This window comes from Xenopus tropicalis, chromosome 4 (genome assembly GCF_000004195.4).
Source record: "Xenopus tropicalis strain Nigerian chromosome 4, UCB_Xtro_10.0, whole genome shotgun sequence".
In the NCBI taxonomy this organism is placed as follows: Eukaryota; Metazoa; Chordata; class Amphibia; order Anura; family Pipidae; genus Xenopus; species Xenopus tropicalis.
The window spans coordinates 79,892,498-79,918,245 of record NC_030680.2 but is presented as its reverse complement, the minus strand read 5'-3'; the positions used below and the strand labels follow the sequence as shown (position 1 = coordinate 79,918,245).

General features: G+C 35.5%; 1 protein-coding gene across 1 annotated transcript; it reads left to right on the top strand.

Moving 5' to 3' along the window:
* Positions 1 to 6,097: 6,097 nt before the first annotated feature.
* ptgfr (prostaglandin F receptor (FP)) lies at positions 6,098 to 25,235 on the top strand. Its single transcript, NM_001128018.1, is given in 3 exon segments — positions 6,098 to 6,377; positions 9,348 to 10,203; positions 23,948 to 25,235. Coding segments are annotated over 2 exon segments (1,131 nt in total). The 5' UTR covers positions 6,098 to 6,377; positions 9,348 to 9,408; the 3' UTR covers positions 24,284 to 25,235.
* Positions 25,236 to 25,748: the final 513 nt, after the last annotated feature.

The following is a 25,748-nucleotide window of genomic DNA, read 5'->3' as shown; positions in this document are numbered from 1 at the left end:
TTATTTTATTCTCAGTTCTTTTTTTTTTGCTGCAATCTTTAGATTTATTGAAGCTGTAAGTATGTAGCACTGTGGCAGAGAGGGTTTCATGCCTGCAGCTACTCAGGCACGGTACTGCTACATGCATCTCTTTCGCTCAGGTAAACCTTTGCTGTATAGTGAAGAGGTAAAGGTTCTACAAACCAAAATATTGTATAACTTCTACACACTATCTATCTCACACTCCTAGCGTGTGGAATAACAGCCCCTACAATTACATTTACTACAAGCCCTCATTCACAGTGTCCCCTCGTCCAACTTCCATTAAGGTTCCAACCTACCTTTGGGTCCAAGTTTCTACGGGAATCTTGCCTCAGGCCATCTAGCATATGTCCATTTTTTCTTTGAGTGGATCTTTAGGATCATCTCCATTTTTTAGACTAGATACTTCCCATAATACCAGTGGGTACCGCAAGGTATAACTACACCTCACAGAATTGGGTGAAGTTAACTGTTTCTTATCATCTAGACCAGTGCTGTCCAACTTCTGTTGTACCGAGGGCCGGAATTTTTCCGACCTACGTGGTGGAGGGCCGATAATGGAAGCCAGTTTTGACCACTCCCCTTTTTGAAACCACACCCACTTGAAACCACACCCATGTTATCACATGACCATACCCATATTAATGGTTGTAGTACAGCAAAAACCTGCCATACTCTGCCTGCCCTACCCTGCCTGTGTGCCATACTCTGCCTGCCCTACCCTGCCTTTGTGTGTGCCATACTCTGCCTTCCCTACCCTGCCTGTGTGTGCCATACTCTGCCTGCCCTACCCTGCCTGCGTGCCATACTTTCACTGTGTGTGCCATTCTTGGCTGGTTTGTGCCATACTTGGCCTGTGTGTGCCATACTCTGCCTGCCCTACCCTGCCTGTGTGTGCCATACTCTGCCTTCCCTACCCTGCCTGTGTGTGCCATACTCTGCCTTCCCTACCCTGCCTGTGTGTGCCATTCTTGGCTGGTTTGTGCCAAACTTGGCCTGTGTGTGCCTTACTCTGCCTGCCCTACTCTGCCTGTGTGTGCCATACTCTGCCTTCCCTACCCTGCCTGTGTGTGCCATAATCTGCTTGCCCTATGCTGCCTGTGTGTATGGCACACACAGGCAGCCTACAGTGACACAATGCTGGCACTGCTCCTACAGTCTGCACAATAACTATATATTAAAAAACTTTTTAATTGCAGTACCACCACAGTATATGTTCTTTTTGTAGTATGCAGGGATTATTTGTGGGTTTCTACTGCTCCTGAGGTGTGAACAGGGGAACAATGTGGGTGATTACAGCCTGAGCCTGAGGTGTGAACACTGCAGGGGGTGAACAATGCAGAGATTAAAAGGTGTGAAAAACACAGGGGATTACATATTTAAACAATACAGCCTGATTACAGCCTGAATCTGAGGTGAGAACCATGCAGGGGGGCAGTTAATCACAGTACTGATACCATTTAAAGCTAACACAAAGGTAAGCCATCAAAGCAGCCAGACAGGTGGGGGGCCACACAGAGGGGGGTTGCCAGTTGGACAGCACTGATCTAGACTTTTCTACAGTAAAAATTGTTTACTGTAAACAGTGCTCAGAGCGCTTTCAATGATGCAGAATTCTTAAGCAATAAAATATGCAAATAGCATTAAAACAGGTATGGTGACTTAGACCTGTGCATTTCATACATGTCTGGCCAGGCTCCATAATACAACTGGGGGTTAGTTCTGTTAACTAAACCATATTCCTTCTATCATTTCTGGCTATAGGTTGGTCTAACCCCACAAGCATTTCCAGTGTTTGTATTGTGCTGTGACCAGACCAGGGCAACCCTATCCCCTGATACCTAGAGGCAGATCTATTAAATTGTGAGATTAGAGTTTACCACAGAAAGACTCACCTATTTCCTAATCATTCCTATGGGATTTTTAGAAGTATATTTATCAATCGGTAAACTCTACCTTTCACCCAATAATAAATAAACTTTTTTAAAATCCTATAGGAATAAACAAAAAGTAGGTGAAGTTTTCTGTGGTAAACTCTAACTCACATTTTGAGAAATGTTCCCTTTACTGATCTATAATGGCAAATGGTGCAGTGAGGAAGGATTACCTGAAATCATTTTGGCTGTTTGCGTAAAATGTACCTAGTAATTTATAGACTCTCTGAAAATGGCAACATTTGTATTTGTCTTTTCTATTTGTCAGGACAATTTTGTTCAGTTTAGCTGTGGTAGATAAAAGATTTATCCGCTTTATATAAAGAGCTAAGCAAAACATTCTGTTTCTCCTAAGATCCCTTTTCCTCAATAGTTTTTCAGTGTATAAATGGATCTGTCAGCATTTACCAAACACTTGAACCTATTTGAGTAAAACTGAGTGGTAGCACCCAAAAACATTTCCAGAATAAATTGGTTTCCTAAGCAGGGGGCTATATAAACCTATCCTCTCCTTTTTCTGCATCTGCGAATACTGCTGGTTTAATTGCACAGGTACAGTCTAAGGGGGAGATTTATCAAGACACGAACGCTCGGAGCGGTCATCCGAACGCTCCAATCGTATTTTCGCCGGTTTTCTCGTGCCTGTGCGACTTTTTCTGACGCTTGCGCGAAAAATTTGGAAAGGTTCTGCCGCTGTTTACAATCGTTCGGTACGAAAATTTCGTGACTTTCAGATCGCCAATACGATATTATTGTGACTAATACGATTTTTTCGTAAGCATTTTCGTGATATTTGTGATCTTCGGAAATTTTCGTTTCCAATCCAAATTTTTCCCATTCGGGATTCGAACTCATGTTTTGTTAATGCCATGTATCCAAACTTTCAGACAGCCTGTTTTAATCTCTTTAGATCCCATCAATGCAAGATATGTGAACATGACTTCTAAAGGGGTAAGACTTGGAGAGCAGTGATAAGAAGGAAAGAACCATCTACAAGTTTGGATATTTGGCTTTAATTATTATTCTGTATATATGTTATTTAACGAGTGGTTCTGGATGCATAGTTGGCCAAATGTCTCTACCCACACGTCAGGTAGTGAGGGGTAAAGCCTATTATTTTTGTTTTTAAGGCAGTGCTATGTGTGTGGCATGAGGCATGTAAATACATTGCTCATTGGCCCCTTGGTCCCTTGTTCTGACCTGTATCCCATCAATGTGATCCAATCATTCAGCCCGATGGCCAAACGATTGGCTCAATTCGATCCGTGGGCATTTTGGGGAAAGATCTGCTCATCTGGCGACCTAGCTAAACAAGCGGATCTGTTAGTATATGGCCAGCTTAAGTGCAGTGAGCACAAAAACAATGATAACATGCTGTATCCTGATACTTTCTCCCATTTTATTTACTTTTTATGTTTATAGATGGATTAGATTTTTATGATTTTAGGCCAGTCTAGAAAAGTCAAGTAAAATAAGTTATGTTATACAGTAAGGAGTAAAGATTATGTCAATAATATGTTATATATGAATTGAAATCACAATACACATTACTGTGATACTCAATATACACAAATGTTTTTCTTTTTCTAAACAGATTTCTTGCATCTTGATTTATGTGCACCACAGACTCTTGCCCTTTTCCCTTTCTCTTTTCGTCTTAGGTAATGTCATCAGTAGGTTTATTACAGCCACAATGTGGCCAGAAAAGCACACTGCCTTGCAATATTGGGTAATGTGTTTACTTTGACTAAAAGATAATTCGAAGACATGGGTCTAAGAGCCAATTCACCCTTCATTAATTATTGCTTAAGACCTGATAAAGGCAGCATTACCTTCTGAGAAAGAATGTCTAACACTTAACTATTTGTTTAAGAACAAATATATGACTGAATAGTCCAGATCATTTATTTATTTTACGCAATTGAAAAAAAATGTATATATTGTGGGGTCTGGTGCCCTGAAACACAATGTAGCTCTTATTATACCTGCACTCCAGCCTATATACACAATTATTCTTTAATACGCTGTGAGGAAAACAAATTAAGAATAATTTTGCACATAGGCTGGAGTGCGTGTGTACTTCATTAGTTTGTATCAGGATTTGACTGAGTACCCAGAAGTGGATATTTGGGATGAGTGCGGATTCTTTGGACTGCTTATTTAGATACTGTATCCCCTTGTTTTGTCTTGGTCGAACCCAGTAATGTTTGCTAGTAAGTAGACACAGTCTAGTTTGTGAACTAATAATGGGTGCTGGTAAAAAGGTGCATTTTTTGGACAGGATCATTTATATGTCTAAATATTGCTGCTGATATTATGAGCTGATACAACAGAGGTACAGCACCAGACAAATCACATGCTGAATGATAGGCAATCCTAGCATCTAGCTCTTTACCAGTACTGGGATCTTTTTGAAAGAATTGTTGCTAACGGACAGTGCAGTACAATGTATGCACAAAATCCGCCGGTGATTAAATGAGGAAATTCGATGCAAATTTATACCTGCTGAAAAATTTATGTTCATGTATTGCTATTTTTTTGGTTTTTATACAATGTTTATATTTTTGGGGGGGTATTTTTCTTGGAGTGTCATATCTGATAATGTCTCTGATATGCCTTTCCCACCACTGCATGCTTTTATTAACAAGATTGTGTCACTGTGAGAAATGCTAGTGAACTCTGCGAAATGCCAGTCTCCACAGAATACATTTTATATTAACTTCACCTAAGCTGTGGGAGTGCATTTCCTATTCTTGCTGGATCTTCTATTCTACTCAACACTAGACTGCACCCAGGCCATGAATCTCTGCTTAAAATTGAGTGCTGGCTTGTCTTGAACTGTGTATAAATATATATAACACAAAGGCTATTGTCAAAACGTTAGGGGGAATCTATCTTCATCATCTGGACTGCACCCCTCTAATATTCTTCTTAAATGTGAGTGGTGGCATTTGAACAGTGTTTTATATATATATATATATATATATATATATATATATCCATATAGATTTACTGTTTTGTTTCCTGTACTTATAAACTATGCAAGCATTGATGCATATGTGCATAAAAGCATTTTAAAAAGTTCTATAAACATAAACAAATGTCCCACAGAATGAGTTAATACATCACCTTAGCAAAGTAAAACATGTTATCCTGTATTTAAGTTACATTTTCTTTAGCTTCTTTTAATCGTTTTAATTAGTCGGTGACCAATATTAACATATGGTATAACCATAATAATAAGAATTGTTCATTAGTTGGATATTGTTTTCTTTAGAAAGGAAAAGGTTCTTACAATGTTGACTGAATAAAAAGCTATGAGTGATGCCTAAAGGACTGCTGGGAATATATGTGTGAACTCTTTGTCTCCCTGTTGTACAGTGCTCAGAAATAGAGCTTTAGAAATGAAGAATAATAAGAACGTATTGATGAGATAGGGATGCAAAGGTCTCACCTGCCTTGTACTGGACCAACAAAAAGGACCACATTCACATTCCGAATGCATACACTAGACTGATGCCACTAACTCGATTGTGCATTTTCAAACAGTTATTTTGTTCTGCTCTGTTCCACTGTGACATGCCTTGGGTTGGGTTCTTTGATTTCATTTTTTGCTGCCTCAGTGACTTTGTGTGTGTGTATTTTCCAACAGACTGGCTGTTCCTTGTACACATACATTGTATTTTCTGCTTGCATCCACAATTGAAATGAAATAAGCAAACTTAATCAGAGATTTCTAGATTCCATCAAAAGCAAAGGAAAAAGGTACAAAGGTACAGGATAGCACTATTAGTACCATCTCTGTTTGAGATTGAAGAACAACAGCATTAAAATGCTCTAAATAATGCTATATTTTAAATATGCAGGTAATTTTACACTAAGTAGGTGAGCCATATTCTACAAAGCTACTGTCTATATTTGAAATGATAATGCTTTGTCAAGTAAGTACTAAAATAAAACATGTTTATTAATAGCACTATTTCAATGTTGCATTTGCATCATCACTTTAAGCATCTGTGCATGGAAGGGGGGGCCTGTACTTCCCTAGCCTCGAAATGGTTAACAGCTGTGGGAGGAGTTGGGCAATCTGGCCAGCCTGTGGAACACTACATAGATTTTCAGTTCAGAGTGAGATACAGTCTGTTGCAAGTGAATTCAGCTCTGCTTAACTGCCTGTTTATACATGAAATGAGCCTACAAAAACTCAAACTGAAGCTAACAAGTTTTTACAAGGAAAATGTAAAAAGCACATCGGGATTCTGAGAACATCTTTCTTATACTGCTGGGATTTTCCCCACCCTATTGGAAACATTCAGGCTAAAGTACATTCACTCACGCTGCTGTCTGACAGAATGAAGACACAAGAACATGATGGGAAAATCAGTGACTGCTAATTGTGCCTGGGACAGCAACCTCGGCATGGTAAATTCTTTCTAATATGTGACTGCATTATTTATTTATGTATAGTAAATGTAAATATATTATGACATCTCTATCTATCTATCTATCTATCTATCTATCTATCTATCTATCTATCTATCTATCATCTATCTATCTATCTATCTATCTATCTATCTATCTATCTATCATCTATCATCTATCCCCTGCCTATAACTCTATAACTATTTTTTTGTAAGTCACATGTCAGTTTTTTCCATATACATAAATACGCACATGGGCTAGGGACAAATTTAAGTAAAAATAATTCTCTTCTGGTTCTTCCTAAAGAGATGAGGGGTCCAATGGGTTAAAAATAAATTGAGATATTCAGTATAAACACACGTAACATGTAGTGTACACACATAACACCCACGTATATATGTGTATATACATACATATATACTAACAATAAACTAATCCTAAGTCTGATTCAATTAAGCTAAAGTTTTAGTAATTTTAGGAGCTGTTGAGAAGCGCATAGAGCTCCATTTGCTTTAGCAATTCAGCAATGAGCCTTGTGGAGGCTAAACTTAGTAAGCTAGTTAAAATAATGGTTTCATATCCCTACTAAACTGACATATAGGGATGAAACATGCATTAGAGAAAGATAAGGGAGAATAAGTAATGGCTTACTCATTGTTCCAGGAATGGATTTATAAGGATATTACACTTTGTCTGGAAGCAACATAAATGCACAGTGTATACGACTATAAAAGTGCTTGTTATAGAAAATCTAGATACTTGCTGCTATAACATTAGAAAACTAAAATCATTTCTGTATGATAAAAAAACCTAAAATAGATTATTGATTATTTAACCACTTCATAAATTGTCCCATAGCAGAAGAACCTTTTTTTTTTTTTTAAATATATGCAATATATTTACTTTTTTAACTGCTAATGCTCAATACATGCATAGTCAGCTACTTAAGTTTGTCAAAATAAAAGATTGTGCTTTGAAAGAATTTTAAAAATATTCCTGAAAAGAAAAGAAAAAAATGTGAATTTGCCTTAAAATATTGCTTGTACCATTTGATAAAATGGTGAGGTTTATGTACAGGTATAGGATCTATTATCTGGCATGCTTAGGACCTGGTGTTTTCTGGAAAAGGGATCTTTCCATGATTTAGGTCACCACACCTTAAGTCTGCTAAATAAAATCATTTAAACATTAAATAAACCCAATAGGATTGTATTACTACCAATACGAATTCTTGCATTTTAGGGTCATGTACAAAGTTTTAATATCACAGAGAAAAAAAATTGTTTAAAAATATGTGAATTATTTGATTGAAATGCACTCTGTGGAAGATGGCCTTACCATAATTTAGAACTTTCTGGATAACAGGTTTCCGGATTAAAGATTTAATACCTTATCTATCTTGTTAACTGTACAGATATTAGGAAAATACAGTGTTGTATATTCTTACTTTAAAATATTGGTAATCCGGCAAATGTAAAGTATAAATTATTTCTAGTAGCTGTATGAATTGCTACAAGAGCATTTTCTGGTAGTTAATTGTTATCCCATGGATTTGGTAGCCTAATTTGTCTGTCTCTGTTTAGAAGAAAAATCCATCTACATTGCATTTCACGCCTTATCAATTTATAATTTAGTATTTATCATTAATGAATTAAAGGACCTTTTAAATATGAGGCTAAAATATGTTGTGTAACTGTGCTAAAGTAGGATATTAAATAATGTACTCCCTGTCAATAAGCAAAAGCCACAAACGTTCCATTAACATTTAAAGGCAAAGGCTTTAATACAGGTTTTAGAACTCTCAGGTGACTTCTTATATCCTTATACATTACAATGGGTGTACATACTTTTCTTTTTATTTCCAAAGTTTCAATAATTCTTGCAACACAGGTGACATCTCTAAAATATATAAAATTGTTAAGCCCCCCTTATAAAGATATATTTGCTTTTATTATTTGCTTGGTATTATAAAATCATTCTGTCACAAAGTAGTACAGGTATCGGATCTGTTATCCGGAAACCCATTATCCAGACAGTTCTGAATTACGGAAAGGCTGTCCCCCATAGACTCCATTATAAGCAAATAATTCTGATTTTTAAAAATAATTTCCTTTTTCTCTGTAATAATAAAACAGTACCTTGTACTTGATCCCAACTAATCCTTATTGGAGGCAAAACAGTCCTATTGGGTTTATTTAATGTTTAAATAAACTTTTAGTAGACTTAAGGTATGGAGATCCAAATTACAGACAGACCCCTTATCTGGAAAACCCCAAGTCCTGTGCATTCTGGATAATGGGTCCCATACCTGTATATTAATCTGGGTAATTTCTTTCCAGAGTCTTATGAAATCCTACAACAGGGTAAAAGCAGATTTGATTGAGATGTGTCTCACTAAAGAGCTGCATGTAGAATATGAACTCATTGACGGACTTGTGGCCTTCCATGTGTTATCATCTAGAGTTTAATCCAAAATGTTATTTCTTTATTTAAATCCTGCTAATAAATGAAAATATAGAACAATCGTTTTTTTCATGTTTCAAGCCTATAGTGTCATCACCCAGACACAGACTTTCTCATTAGGGGTAGATCATAATAGATCAAGAAGGATTTCCAGGAATCCTGTTCTGAGATTTATCAAAACTTTTCTGACTGTCAGTAATATTTTTTAGACAGTTTGGAAAGTTTTTAAGAAATTTACATATTTATCAAAGCTGATACCTGTATCTGTTCCTCAGAATATGTTTAACTAAATACCATTCACCCCCATGAATTGGTGGTGTTGCGAAACAGCTGTGAATGCTTGAAAATTAAATACAGTTACTTTGGTATATAATGTCTGCTCAGTAACGTTTGCCAGGCTTTGATGAATTGGCTTCTTAATGTGCAAATATTTAATATTCTTACATAATGACTTTGATTCCATGTATATATCTTATTAAATTCACCTTTTTTTTATTACATTTACAGATTTTACTTATTTGCAAGACTCTGGAAATGCTTTAAACCCCCCTTCCTTTTCCTTTTGAGAATGAACAACAGCTCAGGACTGACAGCATATGTTGAAAATGGCAATTCATCAAACTCAACAAATTTCATGAACCAGAAAATATCAGTATTTTTTTCAATCATATTTATGACAGTGGGGATAATATCCAACAGCCTGGCAATAGCAATCCTCCTTAAGGCCTATCAGAGATTCAAAAAGAAATCAAAGGCATCATTTCTACTGTTTGCCAGTGGGTTGGTGATCACTGATCTGTTTGGCCATCTCATTAATGGAACCATTGCTGTTTTCGTTTATGCATCCAAAAGGGACTGGCTACGGTTTGATTATTCAAATATTCTCTGCAGTGTTTTTGGCATGTGTATGGTATTTTTTGGTCTCTGTCCACTTTTACTTGGTAGTGTGATGGCAGTGGAACGATGCATAGGAGTCACACAGCCAATATTTCACTCTACAAAAATGACATCAAAACATGTAAAAATTATTTTGTCTTTGGTTTGGCTCTTTGCCTTTTTAGTTGCTTTGATGCCTATTCTCACCGAACGGGGATACCATATTCAGGCAACCAGAACTTGGTGCTTTATAAAAACTGAACATATTGAAGAGTGGAGAGATCAGTTTAATCTGCTGCTTTTCTCCTTCTTAGGGATATTGTCCCTTGCTGTTTCTTTCATGTGCAATGCAATTACTGGTATAACTCTTCTTAGATCTAAAATAAGGAATCACCAATATAGACAAGGAAGATCTCATCATATAGAAATGATTGTCCAACTTTTGGCGATAATGTGTGTCTCGTGCATTTGCTGGACTCCATTCCTGGTAAGTTTAGATAAAAATGATTTCTTAGATCATTTTCTGATGGTGCCAGTTCAATTAGCTTAATATTATTCTTTATTTAAATAGTTTATTTACATTATACATATTATTTTTCTTACTACTTGCTAGCATCTATTTCATCAGAAGCTCCTATATATTTGGATTAAAACTGGAAGAACATACAAATTCCATACAACCTCTGTGCTGCTCACATACTATTTATACGTTGGGATTTATTGTCTTATTGGCTTGGCCTTCTTTCGTGCATCGCAAATACATTACAACTTTAAAAATAACATAATAACTTCTGCCTTTTTCAAATGCCATGACTGAACAGAACTATTTGTAAATGGACAAAGAATTAGCAGCAGTAGTATAAATTTATTCATGCTGGGAACAAACTGTACAGTAAATATCTAAGGTAGATTCTTTTCCCTGTACATGGAAACAACATTGTCTACAGTTTCATTTCTAATCAGCACAAGTGGTTAGAAGTGTTCTTTTTAGTCTAATGTTTTTTTATATTTTAAGCTTACGTTTCCTAGATTCTGTGACCACGGAACTACAGTTACAAGAATATTTCTAAATACACACCAACTTTTGGTAAATGCAGCAACACTCAATGTTCTTTGTGTCGCTCTATTCCTTAACTTTGTGTTTATATTTAAGAACTAGAAGAGACAAAGGGGCCAGTTACATAAACATAATTTATGTAGAAATACACAGTTACTTATTTGTCATTACAAGGAAGGTTTGTTGCTTAACTTTCTTTCACCCCATAGTCAGTTTTACTGCGAAGAACAGTTGTTAGAAAAACCAGTGCTTTAGTAAAGCCATACGGTTTCCCAAATAGAGTCATTAAAATGAAGTGGCAAAAGTTGAACATTTACACTGTTAATTAACTGCACATTGTTTTAATTGGCCTTTTAAAAACTTGTTAACATCAGACCACCAGAAGGTTGAGTTTAATTTTAGCCATTAATGGGTCTTTGCAGTCACAAATGATTAACTAGAATACTTTATACATTTCTATCAGATTGTATGAAAATGGTAAATGTGATTGTAAAATTTCAAATGTAGCAAAGCTGATCTGAACTAAACGTGAATTCTCCATCTATTTTGTGTATTGTTAATAACAGTGGTAATGTCATAGTTGGCATATTTTTTATATTTGCATATTAATTTTTTGCAGCAACTCAGCTTTGATCAATCAAGGGCAGTTAGATAATTAAAGCAAATTTTATTTTTCCTTGGGTTACCACATTGGGGTAAATATGTTCAACAAATTTCAGTGACCTATATGAAATTGTAAATCCTGAATAAAGGGACATGTCTGTGCCATGGCCCACGTGTATAAAACAACGCTCTGTTGCAGTTATCACTATATTATAATACCTGTATAATTATTTGGTGAGTTTCAGGCTGCACAAAAATCAGACATTTTGCTAATTTGTAATAGTTCAGTTGTAGACTTTAGTTAATGGGACCCATGCAAGGCATAAAGCATACACCTAGATTTCTATCTGCATTTAATAGGAAAAAACATGTAAACATAGTTTCTGTACCTAGAAAATAACATTTATTGTCAGCTTTAGATTATAGCTCTTGATTTCAAAGTCTGCTCTTTGTCAGGGTGAAAAATTCTAGCATAGATACACTTAATCCAAATCATTTTGAAACATTTTGAGTACAAAACCTGTATGTGCTCACGTATATTCCAGTTCCAGTACCCATAACACATCTTATAAATAAAAAATGGACAGCTGTAGCTCTTTCTAGCTTACATTATTGACATTAGAAATCTTTAAGGGATAAGGGAATTAATAATATAGTGCTTTTAAACTCTAGGCCAGCTCTTTCTCCTTTAGATAGTACTGTATGTCACCCTGTGTTCAGCCTGCTATCACTATATATAGACATACCATAATACATCTCTGAGGAACTTTTTACATCTACATATTTGCCAATTGTCCCTCCTTTCCAAAGATGGTTCATATCTTTTTAATCAAGAATATATTTTCCTCTGGAAAATGCCATTTAAAATAACAATACCAATCACCAATAGCTGGCTTGTGTCCCTTAAGCTGGACTAAATAAAAAGGTACACTTGTACTGAAACAACATATTCCACCTTTGGATCAAGTTTTGTGTGATGTACAAGTTTTGAATCAAAATGTCCCTGGAAATCATTTTGTATTTGTTGGCAAACCAAACATGTGGTGTAGTTTCATGTACAGGCTAGCCATTTAAAATAACTCCAACAAAGCTACAATACATATACTAACTAAATATATAACTAACTTGTATTTAGACCTGCAGTAGCATTGTCAACAACATTCAAGTGAGAACATGTAATGTCTTCATTGAACAAGAAAGGTTGAAACTTAATAAGGCCTTTTGTATTATCAACATGGAAGGAACATAATAATTCATCTGTGTCAACTCACACGCTGCTAATAACACAACTACATATTATATACCTCCTTTTTAATTAGTAACTAAACATAAGGCATTCTGGGAGCTGCAGTCCAGCAACATCATTGTATTCCTAAATTATCATCACTCAACAACAAGTTTCTTTAGCTCTCCAATGAGCAGTGTACCTGGTGTGTATATATGTGTCTCCGTATCCTTTGCTTTGCATTAGGAGCTGAAACCATTAAAAAGATTTTCTAGCACTGACCAAGTAAACAGCAGTATGTTTTCTCTCCTCATATTTGACTACCATGCATTATCAGGAAGGCAGCCATGATGTGGCACAAAGAATTGTGCTGCAACCTTTACTAATTATGTGCACACGCATCACTTAACATGTCCACCCACACCAGTAAATCCTCCCAGTGCAGGCAGCACTTAGTGCTCACAGAGGGCATTTAAAAAGAATCCAAAAAACTATTGTTTCCTCCTACCGGAGTGCGGGCTTTATTAGCCTGCACCACCAGTGTGGTAAACACTTTAGGGCAACAGGTGAACCATGGTGGCACTGTCTTATATTTTTACAATTTGTTCAATTCCAGAGATTAAAATAGAAACTGTTTATTAAATCTGGTGGAAATCTAAGTGGGATTCAATTCAATGAACCAGGGTGACACTGTCTTATATTTTTACAATTTGTTCAATTCCAGAGATTAAAATAGAAACTGTTTATTAAATCTGGTGGAAATCTAAGTGGGATTCAATTCAGAGCTTAATCTCATTTATTAATGTCAGAGAGCAAGTTAAGGATGTTTGTGGGTATTCTTATTCAATCAGGGAAGGCTCAACAGGAATAGTTTTTTTTACAAAAAAAATATACTTTATTATATATAAAATATGTTAAAAAAAACAATACTTTACATAAATATTTGCATTGCAACACTTTTTTTATGCTACAATACTATAATAAAGCTATGGGAGGCAGGGGAGGAGGATGAGGGAGAGGTAAGTGGGTAAAGGGTAGATGAGCACACAGGCCCTGAACTACAAAAATAGATGCCATGCTTCAGCACCACCACTATTTTTTTTAATAAATAGGGGCACAACAATTACTTTAAGAGATATATTTATCAGATGCTTTGCTTTGGTTTTCTAACTGGTGAAATCTAATCAGTGTCGGACTGGGATGACAGGGGCCCACCAGAAAACCCTAGACCATAGGCTCACTCTCCAAAATACTTTTCATTTACTCCCCACTCAACCTCTATATTTCCCTAGTCTTTTATCTTTACATACTATAATCTATTCTTCTTTATATTTAGTCTCTTTGTTCCCATAGAGAAATAGGAAATGACCATAAATTAGGCCAAATGGTAAGAGGCAGGAGGGCCCACTGACACCTGGGCCCACCGGGAGTTTTCCTGGTATCCCTATGGGCCAGTCTGGCACTGAATCTAATTGCTGATTGGCTGTCCTGGGCAACATCACCGATAATGCTTCACTCCACTTTTTAACCAGCACGATAAATATACCCTAGGAGTTATTCTCTTGACGTATTATGATTGAAAGCACACATTTCCTATTTTAGTATTTCTGTGCTTAATACACATTCACACTGCCCCAGCTTATGAATACTCATAATGTTGTTATTTTGTTAAGAGAACTATGAGCCAAGTCTATGACTGAATGCTAACTGAATGCAAGCTATATGCCAGTGAGCTTGAGTGGAACTTTCATGTCATGACTCAGGTACACATAATAATGATGGGAGTTATGTTACCAGGTTTGCCTGAACACTGTACGACATATGTTTTTATATGATGATGGATATTACTTTACTTATAGCAACCCATATAGAAACATTCTTATAAACCTATTTGTTTGTGTTATTATGTAAAATTTTTATAGGAATCTTTGGCAGTAGGGACACAGCTTCTGGCGCCCTCTCTACACCGGAATCATTTACAGGGATTGATTGCACTGTATCTAGCTAATAGCTTTGACCTGTAGTTTATTTTATTGCATTGGTTTCAATCCAGAGTCTCCTCAAATACTTCCTTTGCTTTCTTGAGATTAAGTTCCAGTGTCTTGTGCAGTCGCTAAGTTTTTCTCCCTTCTGTCACTAGAAGGAAATTAGAAAAACAAATCAACCACCATTTAGAGTGTGCCTAATGCAATAGCTACAGTAATACATTGACAGTTTGTTAGGGTAATGCCCATTAGCCATTTAAGCTTTGAAGGCATGCTGTGAAATGTGCTTTTACTTAAGGGTATATTCAAAGCGGAAAAGAAAAATGAGGTGGTAAGCAAATTTATTTAGTTTGTTGCTTAGTTAGTCAAAGCTGGATTTACTACTTCCACAAATGAACAAACCAGATATAATAAACAAATGTGTACATTTCCATGCAATCTATATAGATCATATATAGATTACAAATGTATGAATGTATCTAGATGCAAAATCTGTTTATTGGATTAACATTGTTTCCAGTACAGTTTTTTTTATAAAAATGTTTTCGCAATACACCCCTTTAGGATATGGACATTTTTATTTTCATTGTTTCCTGTAAAGACAAATTGCTTTTAAGAATTGTTTTTATTTCATTTTATAGGGTTCCACCAATAGATCTTATTAAACAGGCAATATATGTAATGTCAGATTAATAGACTTCACAGTGGCCGAGAGTTGACAGTTGCATTGATTTTCAATAAACAGATTTTAGCAATTCAGTAGCTGACAAGTTTCCTTACAGTAATTGCTTTTTGGTCTCACAGTTTATCTGTTTCTAGATGAGCAGTTTATGCAGCATCTTATTGTACCCATGTGTTTTCGGGCTGTTTTAAAGATAATAGGTATGAGGCACCAGAAGATATCGGCCATGGTGTAGCACTGCTCGCAGCATGAAAGTAATGGCTTCATCAGATGTAGGCTGAAGCCTCAGAACCAAAGAAGGCCATAAAAGGCTTTGCTAACTCCAAAAGCTAAATGTAGAGTTGATTCTGAAATGCTGTTACAACTATAATAGACTCCTTCTGCTATAAACAACACAAACTGGACAACAGTTAGTAAACCACATTTTATTTGTTGAAAAAAACATGCTGATTTCAGGTTTTGCGTTATAAAACACATTTGCAGTCCATTATATGATTGGAACTGTAATGTGTTTCTGCTTCTACATATATAAATATACCTTTCTAATGCAGTAAAGAAGACAAGTACACCAACTTATCTAGATAAGAACAATGAACTTACATAAAGAATCTAGAAAGTGTCCAGTAAGCAAATCCTTGATATACTGTATAAACTGGCAAATGTACCTTATGGAAACTTGTAGCTGCTACTTGTAGTTGACTCTATATCATTTTTTTTTTAATTGCTGGATCTGTTTTCTTCTAAAACCTTTGTGCAACAGCCACCAGATTATTTTTAGGCCAAAAGGTGCAATGCCAGGTGTTACCCTTCGAAGTAGATGGGAACCACAGGAGGCAACTAAAATAATGTATTCTGAATAAATTGAGTAAAAAAGCATAGGAAGTAATGTCAGTGCCAACAGACAGGGAACCAAGTACATTTGATTTGTATGTCCTATAAATATCTTATTTGTTTTGTTCTTTCCTTCTGTAGAGACCTATAGGGTAAACAATTCCTATAGCTTTAGTCCCTACCTTCCTTATTTCCATTGTTACTGGGCATGTATCGATTTTTCCTATTTACATAATGTATTTTATTGGCCCATAGGTATGACCACTTCCTGTGTTTAGAAGGGGGAGGGTCTTCCTTTTTGGGCTTCAGCAGTGGATCTGTGTGGATGTGCTCCAGGACTCCTGGGATCCACATAGGCAAGAAATGTTCAACCCTATAGAAAGCCTAGTGAAGTTGGGAAGCAGAGACCCCGTAAACAAGGATTTAGTAGGTTCAGGGGATCTTTTGTAATAGCACGTTCTTGGAACATGAGTTTAGTCAGCTATAGCTTGCAAGAGCAGTTTCTTTGCTTCAACCAGAAGAAATAGCTGTGAGTATTCTCCTTTACAGGCTCTGCTGCCTTAGTGAAGGGACAGCAGTAGTGACAAGGGTATCAGGCTTAGATCATTCTCCCTGATCCAGGTCTGCTGCATGTGGTCCAGATCACTAGAGGTAGAAACCCTACCCTACTAAAGCTACTCCCCACAGTGGTGCATCCTTATTTCGCTTGCTTGCATTGGTCCTGCCAGTCCATTGCTCTACATCTGTATTGTGAATATTTAGTGCTATCATCTTGTGCTTATTAATGTGGATCACTTGTCTTGGACAATAAAACCGGTTCTGTTTGAGTTTGCTGCAGGAACCATCTGGCATCCATTATTTCTAATATTTCTGCACACAGCATAAGTGAGTTGTAGTCCAACGTGCCCCATACTCTGTAGCCATTCTAGCTGGCCATTGTCTGTTTTACAGCCAAAAAGGGGTTACACTTTCTTCAGCTGAAGCACTTGAAAAAACCTTCTATTAAAATGAGTGATCTTATTACTTAACCTCACTTCACAGATTAGGTCACTGGAATATATCTAAAAAAGGCCTTGATAAAGGTTCATCACAGACGGAGATCTTTGTCAATACGCTTTTTAAAATGATCCTTTTTAACATGTTATAGCTTTTTATTAGAGAGATCTTTATTAGATATTTTAAAATCTTCAGGTTCTACAATGGTGGCAATTAATTCTGTTTCCTTTTTGCATAAATGCAATATGTAAAACTCTCTTATTTATAAAGGTTTGTACTTACAGACTACATCCCGGATTCTCAAACAACCTCCCGCCACCATTGAGAGTCTACTTGAGTTTTCCCAGAACAACTGGGACTGCTCACTTGAGCCAAAATCCACCCCGCATACAGAGTCATAAGAGGCTATTGATGTAATTAACAGTCTGACCTGGTAGTACTGAGTGTTCCTATATCAGCAGAAATCCACTGGGGGAGAAAACACAGGTTGGGGGTTTGAAATGTTTAATAAATAATTAGTAAGCCACTTTGCTCTGCTTTTTTACCACTGTTTTACAGTAAATTTGAATTAATGTATAGCATTTTAATTACAGTGGGCAATTGAATGTATACCTTAATGGGTCTTTCCATGTAGCAAAATGTACATGAATTGATTAGATTTTGAAGTTTTTTAATCTTGACAAATAGCTTGGCATTTAGATTACATCCCTTGTTTAGACACCCACAGCATTCTTAGTGAGTTATAAGACTATTAATGTGTCATCATTCTACAAATGATGCAGCTAAAACTAATACTAGTGCTTTTTGATGCCTTTTTTAAGCCATAATTTAAAACTGCATATTACTAAGAAGAACTGACATTACAATGTGTTTCACTGTTTAATAGGCTAGTAAAATTGGTTTTATTTATTTCAGTACTGTCAAAGGAATGTATTCATGTGGGCAGAGCTACTGCCCTAAGCATAATAATTGTAGAGATTCACAGTGATCTTGTATAAGACCCTTTTTGACCTCACATCCTGTAATTTTATTTTTTTGAATGGCGCCAGTGATAGACAGGACCTGTCTGTTTAATGCTATAGTAGCCTTGGGGTTAAATACAGAGGCAAGGTATTACTGTGTGCTCTGTAATGCCCTACAGCACATAAATTACATGATCTACTCCCTCATTATTGTGCCATCTAAATAAATATCTCTCAGCATCATTTTTAACATGTGCCCAAATTGTAGTGGATGCTTAGCAGTTCTTTTCCACAAATAGTTTATGAGATATATATGCTTTATTGGTGTGCTCCTACTAGCTACTACAAGCTACAGTTCCTATACCAAACATCTCAAAGCTGTATTTCTGTAAAAACTGCTGACTTAGGGGTATATTTATCATGCTGTGTAAAAAGTGGAGTAAAACATCACCAGTGATGTTGTTTATAGCAGCCAATCAGATGCTTTGATTTTATTTTCTAACTGTTGAAATCTAATTGCTGATTGGTTGCTCTGGGTAACATCACCAGTAATGCTTTACTCCACTTTTTACACAGCATGATAAATATACCCCTTAGTTAGACCTGGTAAAGTCAGAAACTCACAGCATGACAGTTTTGTTTGCAGCTCATGTAGAATAGAATGCCACACTGAAATACATTTTTAAATATAACCATAGGAAAAAGTAATAATTAACATTTGTGAAACAAAAATATAAGTTGGGTAACATTTTTATGATACTTATACTACCCATTTAAACAATGCATTTCACAATGTTTTCCAGCACTTTGAGAAATATTATTTTAGTTCATATTTAGATGCAATACATTACTTAACATTAATTAAAGGTGTGCATGGCTGTATCTAATGCAATATGAAGTGAGTGGAAATGTATGTGTAGCCAATGACAGTATAATTGCCAGACTGTAACATGCAGTTTTTTTTTTTACAACAAGTAGGGTGCACCTAGGAAGAGGCGAGATATTTATTTTTTTTCTTTTGATAAATTGCATTGTATAGTATAACTTTTAGGATAAAAAGGGCATTTGCTCACCTTTGGAAGTTCCCTGTTATTTTTAAAAAATTTCTGCAAAAGTAAATCTTTTCCTTCTTTGTTCTTGTCCCATTGCTGATGAGCAAGGCTCACTTTAGGGGGTTGTTGATGTAAAGTGTCGGAGACATAGGTATAGGCTAGAAGTACTTATCCTACATACAGTATCATTAGGGAAGACATAGGGCATGTAAAACACTGTTTGAAGTACAGAGCACTTTGGACGTTCGTTATATCATGGGGGCCTCATTGAGGTAAAGTGATACATCTTTGACACATTTTGGGGGTTTTGTGATGGAAGCATTGATCAAATAATGTCAATTTACAGCTTCAGCAGTAAATTATAAAATCAAAGGGGACCGTATAACTTATTTACTTAAGTAAATGCTAAATTAAAGAACAGTAATGTAACCCACAACAGCCATTAACCAATTAGGTTTAGTCAAATGACTGCAGAACACTTCAGCAATGTGACCCTAGAACATTTTACAGTTTCTGCTCACCATATTACTGTGAGAAACTTACCTCTCTATCCTGCAAAGTACTTATGCAATAAGTAAGTGGAATGTTCTACAGATGTGGAAATATGAGCTTCTAAATCTTGCACGTGTATACATGTATCTAAATGTTCAGTTCCTCTATGCCCAACTGAGCACCAAAAAACTTTTTTCCTTGTATTCTATTTATTTGTGAGACCTGTTTCTTTCCAGCTGCTATACAATTAAAACTCACAAATAAAGAAGAAAAACAATCATATATTATGGGTGCTCTATAGCCAGGATAAAAATCAACAATGTCTGATTAAAATCTAAGTTTATAAAACTTATATAAAAATAGATTAAGTCCAATACTTTAAATATGTGTCGTTATGTATTATCCTCAGTTCTGGGTAATTTGTTATGCAGTATCCCTTGGCATTTTTAGGGTCTTATACCGTGTGGTGCTAGATGTCAGCAATTATGAGCCAGGGACCTTATCCCTGATACTCCTTGTTATCTTCATATACATGTTATCCAATAATTTATTTTTTTTACTGAGGATCAAATATAAAGGTACTATTTGAAAAAATAAATCCGTTTTAACCAATCATTACTTATTTTAACCCTGGCGACAGTGGATCGCAGTGCATCTGTCCAAAAATGTAATCTGCAAATACACTACGCTAGCAAAAAGTGATAGGAGCTGCAGTATTATTAATTGTATCTATCTGTCCATTTGGTCTGCGGGACAGTCATTCAATTACGCTGAAGATGGTCAACAGTGTTTTTTTTAGCAATTCATTAGTTGACAAATAAGAATGATACGACATTATGCCTTATTCACAGGAGCTTCATGAAAAACATCATTATAGAGTATTGCTTCAGAAAATGATTGCATTTATGCATACCAGGGAAATACAAACGGCACTGAAATGTATAATAAAGCCATTTGAAAATCAAAAGCAGGTACCAAAAGCTTTTTAACACGCATTGACAAAAAATCTTTAGTGACTGAGTTTATTTACAAAATGAAACACTATTATTACAATGTTAGAAAATCTCTTAAAATTCATATAACAATCAATCCATATTTCAGATTTAAAGTTACATAATAAAACTACCAAGTAAAAAGATCTGCTGTCTGCATGTAACCCCCTAAAAAAACCATTTTGGTCAGACATCAGGTTTGGGATATACAAACACCCTAGTTAGTTGTTTCACTAACAAGGGTTTTAGGCATTGATTACTTTTTTTTTTGAACACATTTTTTCCCCACAATCCTGTTTTTCAAGCCATTATTATCAGTCATATCGCCAAACCCAACACCCAACTAATAAATCTGCCCCTTAATGTATAAACCCTAAAATGTGTTTATATTCAATGCATCATACTGATTCAGTGCATCATAATGTATTCATATAATTTTCTATTCTTCAGGAAAGAATTGCATTTACACAGCAAAACAAATATTACACTGATAAATTATTAATTTTTAAAACCCTAAAAAAGAAATACTGAATCACTGAAAATATTAAAAACTTTTCTTGCACAGTAAAATTCTCTTTATGTCACTTCTGTGTCTTAATTAGAATTACTACATTCCAAAGTAATGGTTTGGTAAAGTTGGTATTTAGCCATTTTAATGCCAAATTGGTTGCAGTAGTGTTGGTATGTGATCTATTATCTGGAATGCATGGGATCTATTGCTTCTAGATTAGGGGTTTTTCTGTAATTTGGATCAACATACCGTAAGTCTAAAAAAATTAAAACATTACATTTTTGCCATCAGCATGGATTTATGCACCTTAGTTACCATCAAATACAAGGTACTATTTTATTATTACAGAGAAAAAAGGAAATTATGAAAATGAAAATTAGAAATAATTGCTTAGAGTGATTTCCATGGAGATGGCTTATGGCTGATGCAGCTACAGTTTCAGGCTCCCTTATTAAAATACACAGGGAAGCTTTGTCTGGTATGAGTTTGAAAAAGGCTTGGCTAACTATAACACGCAATATTCACATTGGTTCAGGCATGAATACAAAGAGCAGCACGGTGGCACTATGGTCCTCTATTCAAATTCATTCGGGGCACTATTTTCTCCCCCTGCTTGCATGGATTTTCGTCCAGATTACTCTCCCACACACTGAAAACATAAAGGCAGGTTATTGGCTCCTGATAAAACTGCCCATAGTGTGTAATATTAATTGTGATAGTGACGGATGTGAATGATGTATAATCCTTGTACATCTCCACAAACTATGCTGGCGCTGTATTAAAAAAGAATGATGTCAATAGGTAAAGAACTAAAGAATGAAAGACCTCTATAGAAAAAATTAGGTTAAGTAAGAGACGGATACTGTATGTTAACATTTATTTGTGTTTTACTAGATATCTAATTTGCTTTTGTGGCCAAATGAGTTCTGATTCCATAATCATAAAAACCTCCTGTTATCAAAATGTAAAGTGGATATTTTTTGGGAAATGGTTACTGCTGGAATACAAATTGTTAGTTTTAAATTTAGAAATGCATTCTGGAGCTATTTAGTGATAAATATATGATGCAAACAATGTGATATAAAATGTCATCCAATAGACTAGGAATGTATTAAAATGAATGCAAAGCTTGTTCTTTTTTTTACAAATTGGTTTCCAGAATTTACAGAGCCTTGCAAGATTTTTGCCTACAGGGAAAATGGAATTTGACAGATTTAACCAGCCTTCCATTTGGGAGCCATTCGGACCACAGGGGGAATTGGGAAATAGTAACAATTCTGTTGAAAAGTCACAGAAATTTTCCACAATGCCTGGGAAAGCTTAATATGTGTGATAAAATCTTCACTCCTTAAAAAATGCTAGGACCAAATATTGATGCTCTTTAAGACAAATTGCTCAAATATAGAAAAATGTGGCATTTCATGAATGTAAACGATGTGGCAGAGTCAACTTGTTTCTGGGTTCAGGTTCAGGGTTTATTGGAGTCCTCAAGAGATCTTTTCACTTTAAAAAACAAAACAAAACAGCAGAACATCAATTTCAAAAGCTAATGTTACAACACAATAATCAAAATTCTAAAATCCAAACGTCATTGCCAAATAGGTTTTACCAACACCTGGTTTCTTTTAGACATCAATGGTTTCTTTGCAAGATTCACATCATTTGAGAACTATTTTAAAGATGCTCGCAGCTTTACCAGACAATTGAGATATTTCTTGCTGGCTGTTTTATTTGCCATTACTAAAAGTCACACAACATTGTGATTCATAATATCAGCACGGACATTCACATTGGTACTGTTAGTGAAACACTGCATGGAAGTTGCAGGGTGTTACATCTTGAGATGAAAAGTTTTGTTATAAAAAAAATAATGCTTCTGAGGATTTGGCTCTTTTAATATGAGGATTCGTGTATTTGGATTCGTGTATTTTGTTATTTTATTTTATGTTGGTTACAGCTTACCTTTGGTGTTTCTTATCTTGCTCTGCACAGCAAAAACAGTCTGCTGAAGGTCATGCTGTGCTCTTCTTGCATATGAATACGTCTGTTATATAATAGATTCTTGACCTGTCTCACTGCCTTGGAGAGGTGGATCAAGAGCTATTTTCAAACTTTTTCACTCACATTGACAATCACAATTTATCTGTTCATAGTGATATATATTTTTGGATGTTTGAATGGAAAATGTTGAAAGCATTTAATCCCAGTTTGTCTTATTTTAGCATAACATGTATGGTACATCCTGTATTCTATAAACCCTAGCCTTTGTTCTGTTCCAAATAAGTACTGGATCAATTATCCTTTTTTTAGTATTGGGAACATTTATGAAAATTTTATGAAATTGAGAATGATACAGATACGCATTAAACCAAACTCAAAATTTTGCTCGCTCAAAATTAAAGTAAATACAAGTAATAATTTAAGGACCAGACATTGATCTAATCAACTGGTTCAAACAGCAAAAGTCAAATTCTACCAAATGTAGAGTCAAGACCCGGGTGTTCAAACCCCGGGTCTATCGCTCAAGTAGAAAACAGAAAGGTCTGATAAGCGATATAGAAGTGCTCACCGTAGTCCTGTAGTGGTCCGGGTGCTCGGGGCCCCGAACCCGTAGCCAAGGCAAAAATCCAAAGATTATAAAGGGTGAATCCAAGCGCACCGGACAAGAGGATATACTCTTTAAACTGAATCTTTATTCATCCATTTTAAAACATGCCATGCCTGATGCGTTTCGTGCACAGATGCACTTAATCATAGGCAGATGCGCTTGGATTCACCCTTTATAATCTTTTTAATACTGAAATATGAGAAACCTTACACAATAATCCTTTCTTTCATTGCAGGTTACGATGGCTAACATTGTATTCAGTGGAGATGAACCACTGCAGACTCGTGCAACAATTCTATTCGCTCTTCGAATGGCCACATGGAATCAGATTTTAGATCCTTGGGTGTACATCCTTCTGAGGAAAACAGTCCTAAAAAAACTCTTCAGGATTGCAAGGCGTTGCTGCGGCATAGAAGTCATAAGTTTACACACTTGGGAATTTAGCTCTATCAAAAATTCACTTAAAGGTGCCACATTATCTGACTCGCCAAGCTGTACCCCAGCAAATGCATTCAAAAGTAGTCACAAAACTGACACTGAAAGAAAATGTGAACTCAGTGAAACCAAATAAATTGCTTAGGCCCTTTTCAGATTAAAAAGCATATTTGAGCAGTATTTTTTGATTAATACATTTCACTACAAGTTGTTCAATTTCCAGACAAATTGACTTGTTAGTTACCTGCAGCTCTGCCTAGTCACACAAATAATCCTGGCTCAGAATGCCTCAGCACCATGGCAAACTGTTACTGGACCTTTGCCAGGATATCATCACACTCTGCTAAATAAAGCAAAAGGTAAATAAGCCAATGTGAGTTATTGGAATAAATCAGCTTATTGGTATTATGTATGTGAAATTTGAGTAACACGTTTTAATGATTAGATTACTTTTACACAGTTCAAACAGCCAAAGAATGCTTCCCCTACTATGTTAATAGTTATAAATAAAAAAGCCAAAAGCTAAACTCTGTGAATATAGCAAGCACTTTGGAATTCTCCAAATATATATTTTTGTTACAAAATAAATATAGCTCTTTTTATTGTTTAGTTTCATTTGTATGTTTAAATGTGCAATACCACTATATGTATAAGCTGCAAAAAGAATTCCTGGTAGTATTTAATTTAAGAGAGAGTTAAGCTATCTTCTACCTGCCCAACCCATTGCCTTGTTTTATTATGTTATGTTTTTCTTTTAGAACTGTCCTGGTGACTGAATGTTTTATGTCTCTCCCCACGGGGATAAAATCATTTTAATAAGGAGAAAAAACTTTGCAGTTGAACAAATGAATTTATTTCCCAGTAAACAAGGAAATAATCCTGGTTTTACTTCCGCATGATATCAGGAAAATGACAAAGACTTTCTTAGTCACAATTATCCCTGAGGGTTAATGTTTATACATTTTATTTATATAAGGTTATCCATTCTGAAAGTTAAGGCTACAGGGTTTGACTGATGTAAATTGTTTTGTGCAATATTTGTAAATATATGTAGATCATGCATACATTAAATGGTCTTTATTTCCAAACAATTTATCCTTTTGTTTCTTTGTATGTGCATTCTAGGGGGCTGGTTTATCAATGTTCACAATTTTTGCGCTATAACTTATAAACTCGAAGTAGGGTTTTCAAAACTTGAATGTTCAGTATTTATTGTGATTAAAAAATTTGAAAACCTTAAATGCAAAACTTTGGCATCTAAAAGACTGCAAGTTTATGTAGAAGTCAATGGAAGTTGTCTAAGGCAAAACTTAAAGAATGTTTCATATATTTTCATATATCTTACGTATATTTCAGTTTTTTTCTAAAGTTTGAGTTTATAGACCCATTGAAAAAGATGAGTATAATAGTAAGAATGAACTGAACAAGTTTGAACTTCCATTTGGTTGTGTCCTTCTTGTTCCCGTGCACGTCTTTGTCCTGGCAGGAGGGCTCCCACGGAGTACTAAATTTACAGTTTGCAGTCAGGAACCCTAACAAATAGGAATTCAGTGCATTTGAGATTGTAATATGTCAAGTCTATTTAAATTGAAAAAAAGCAT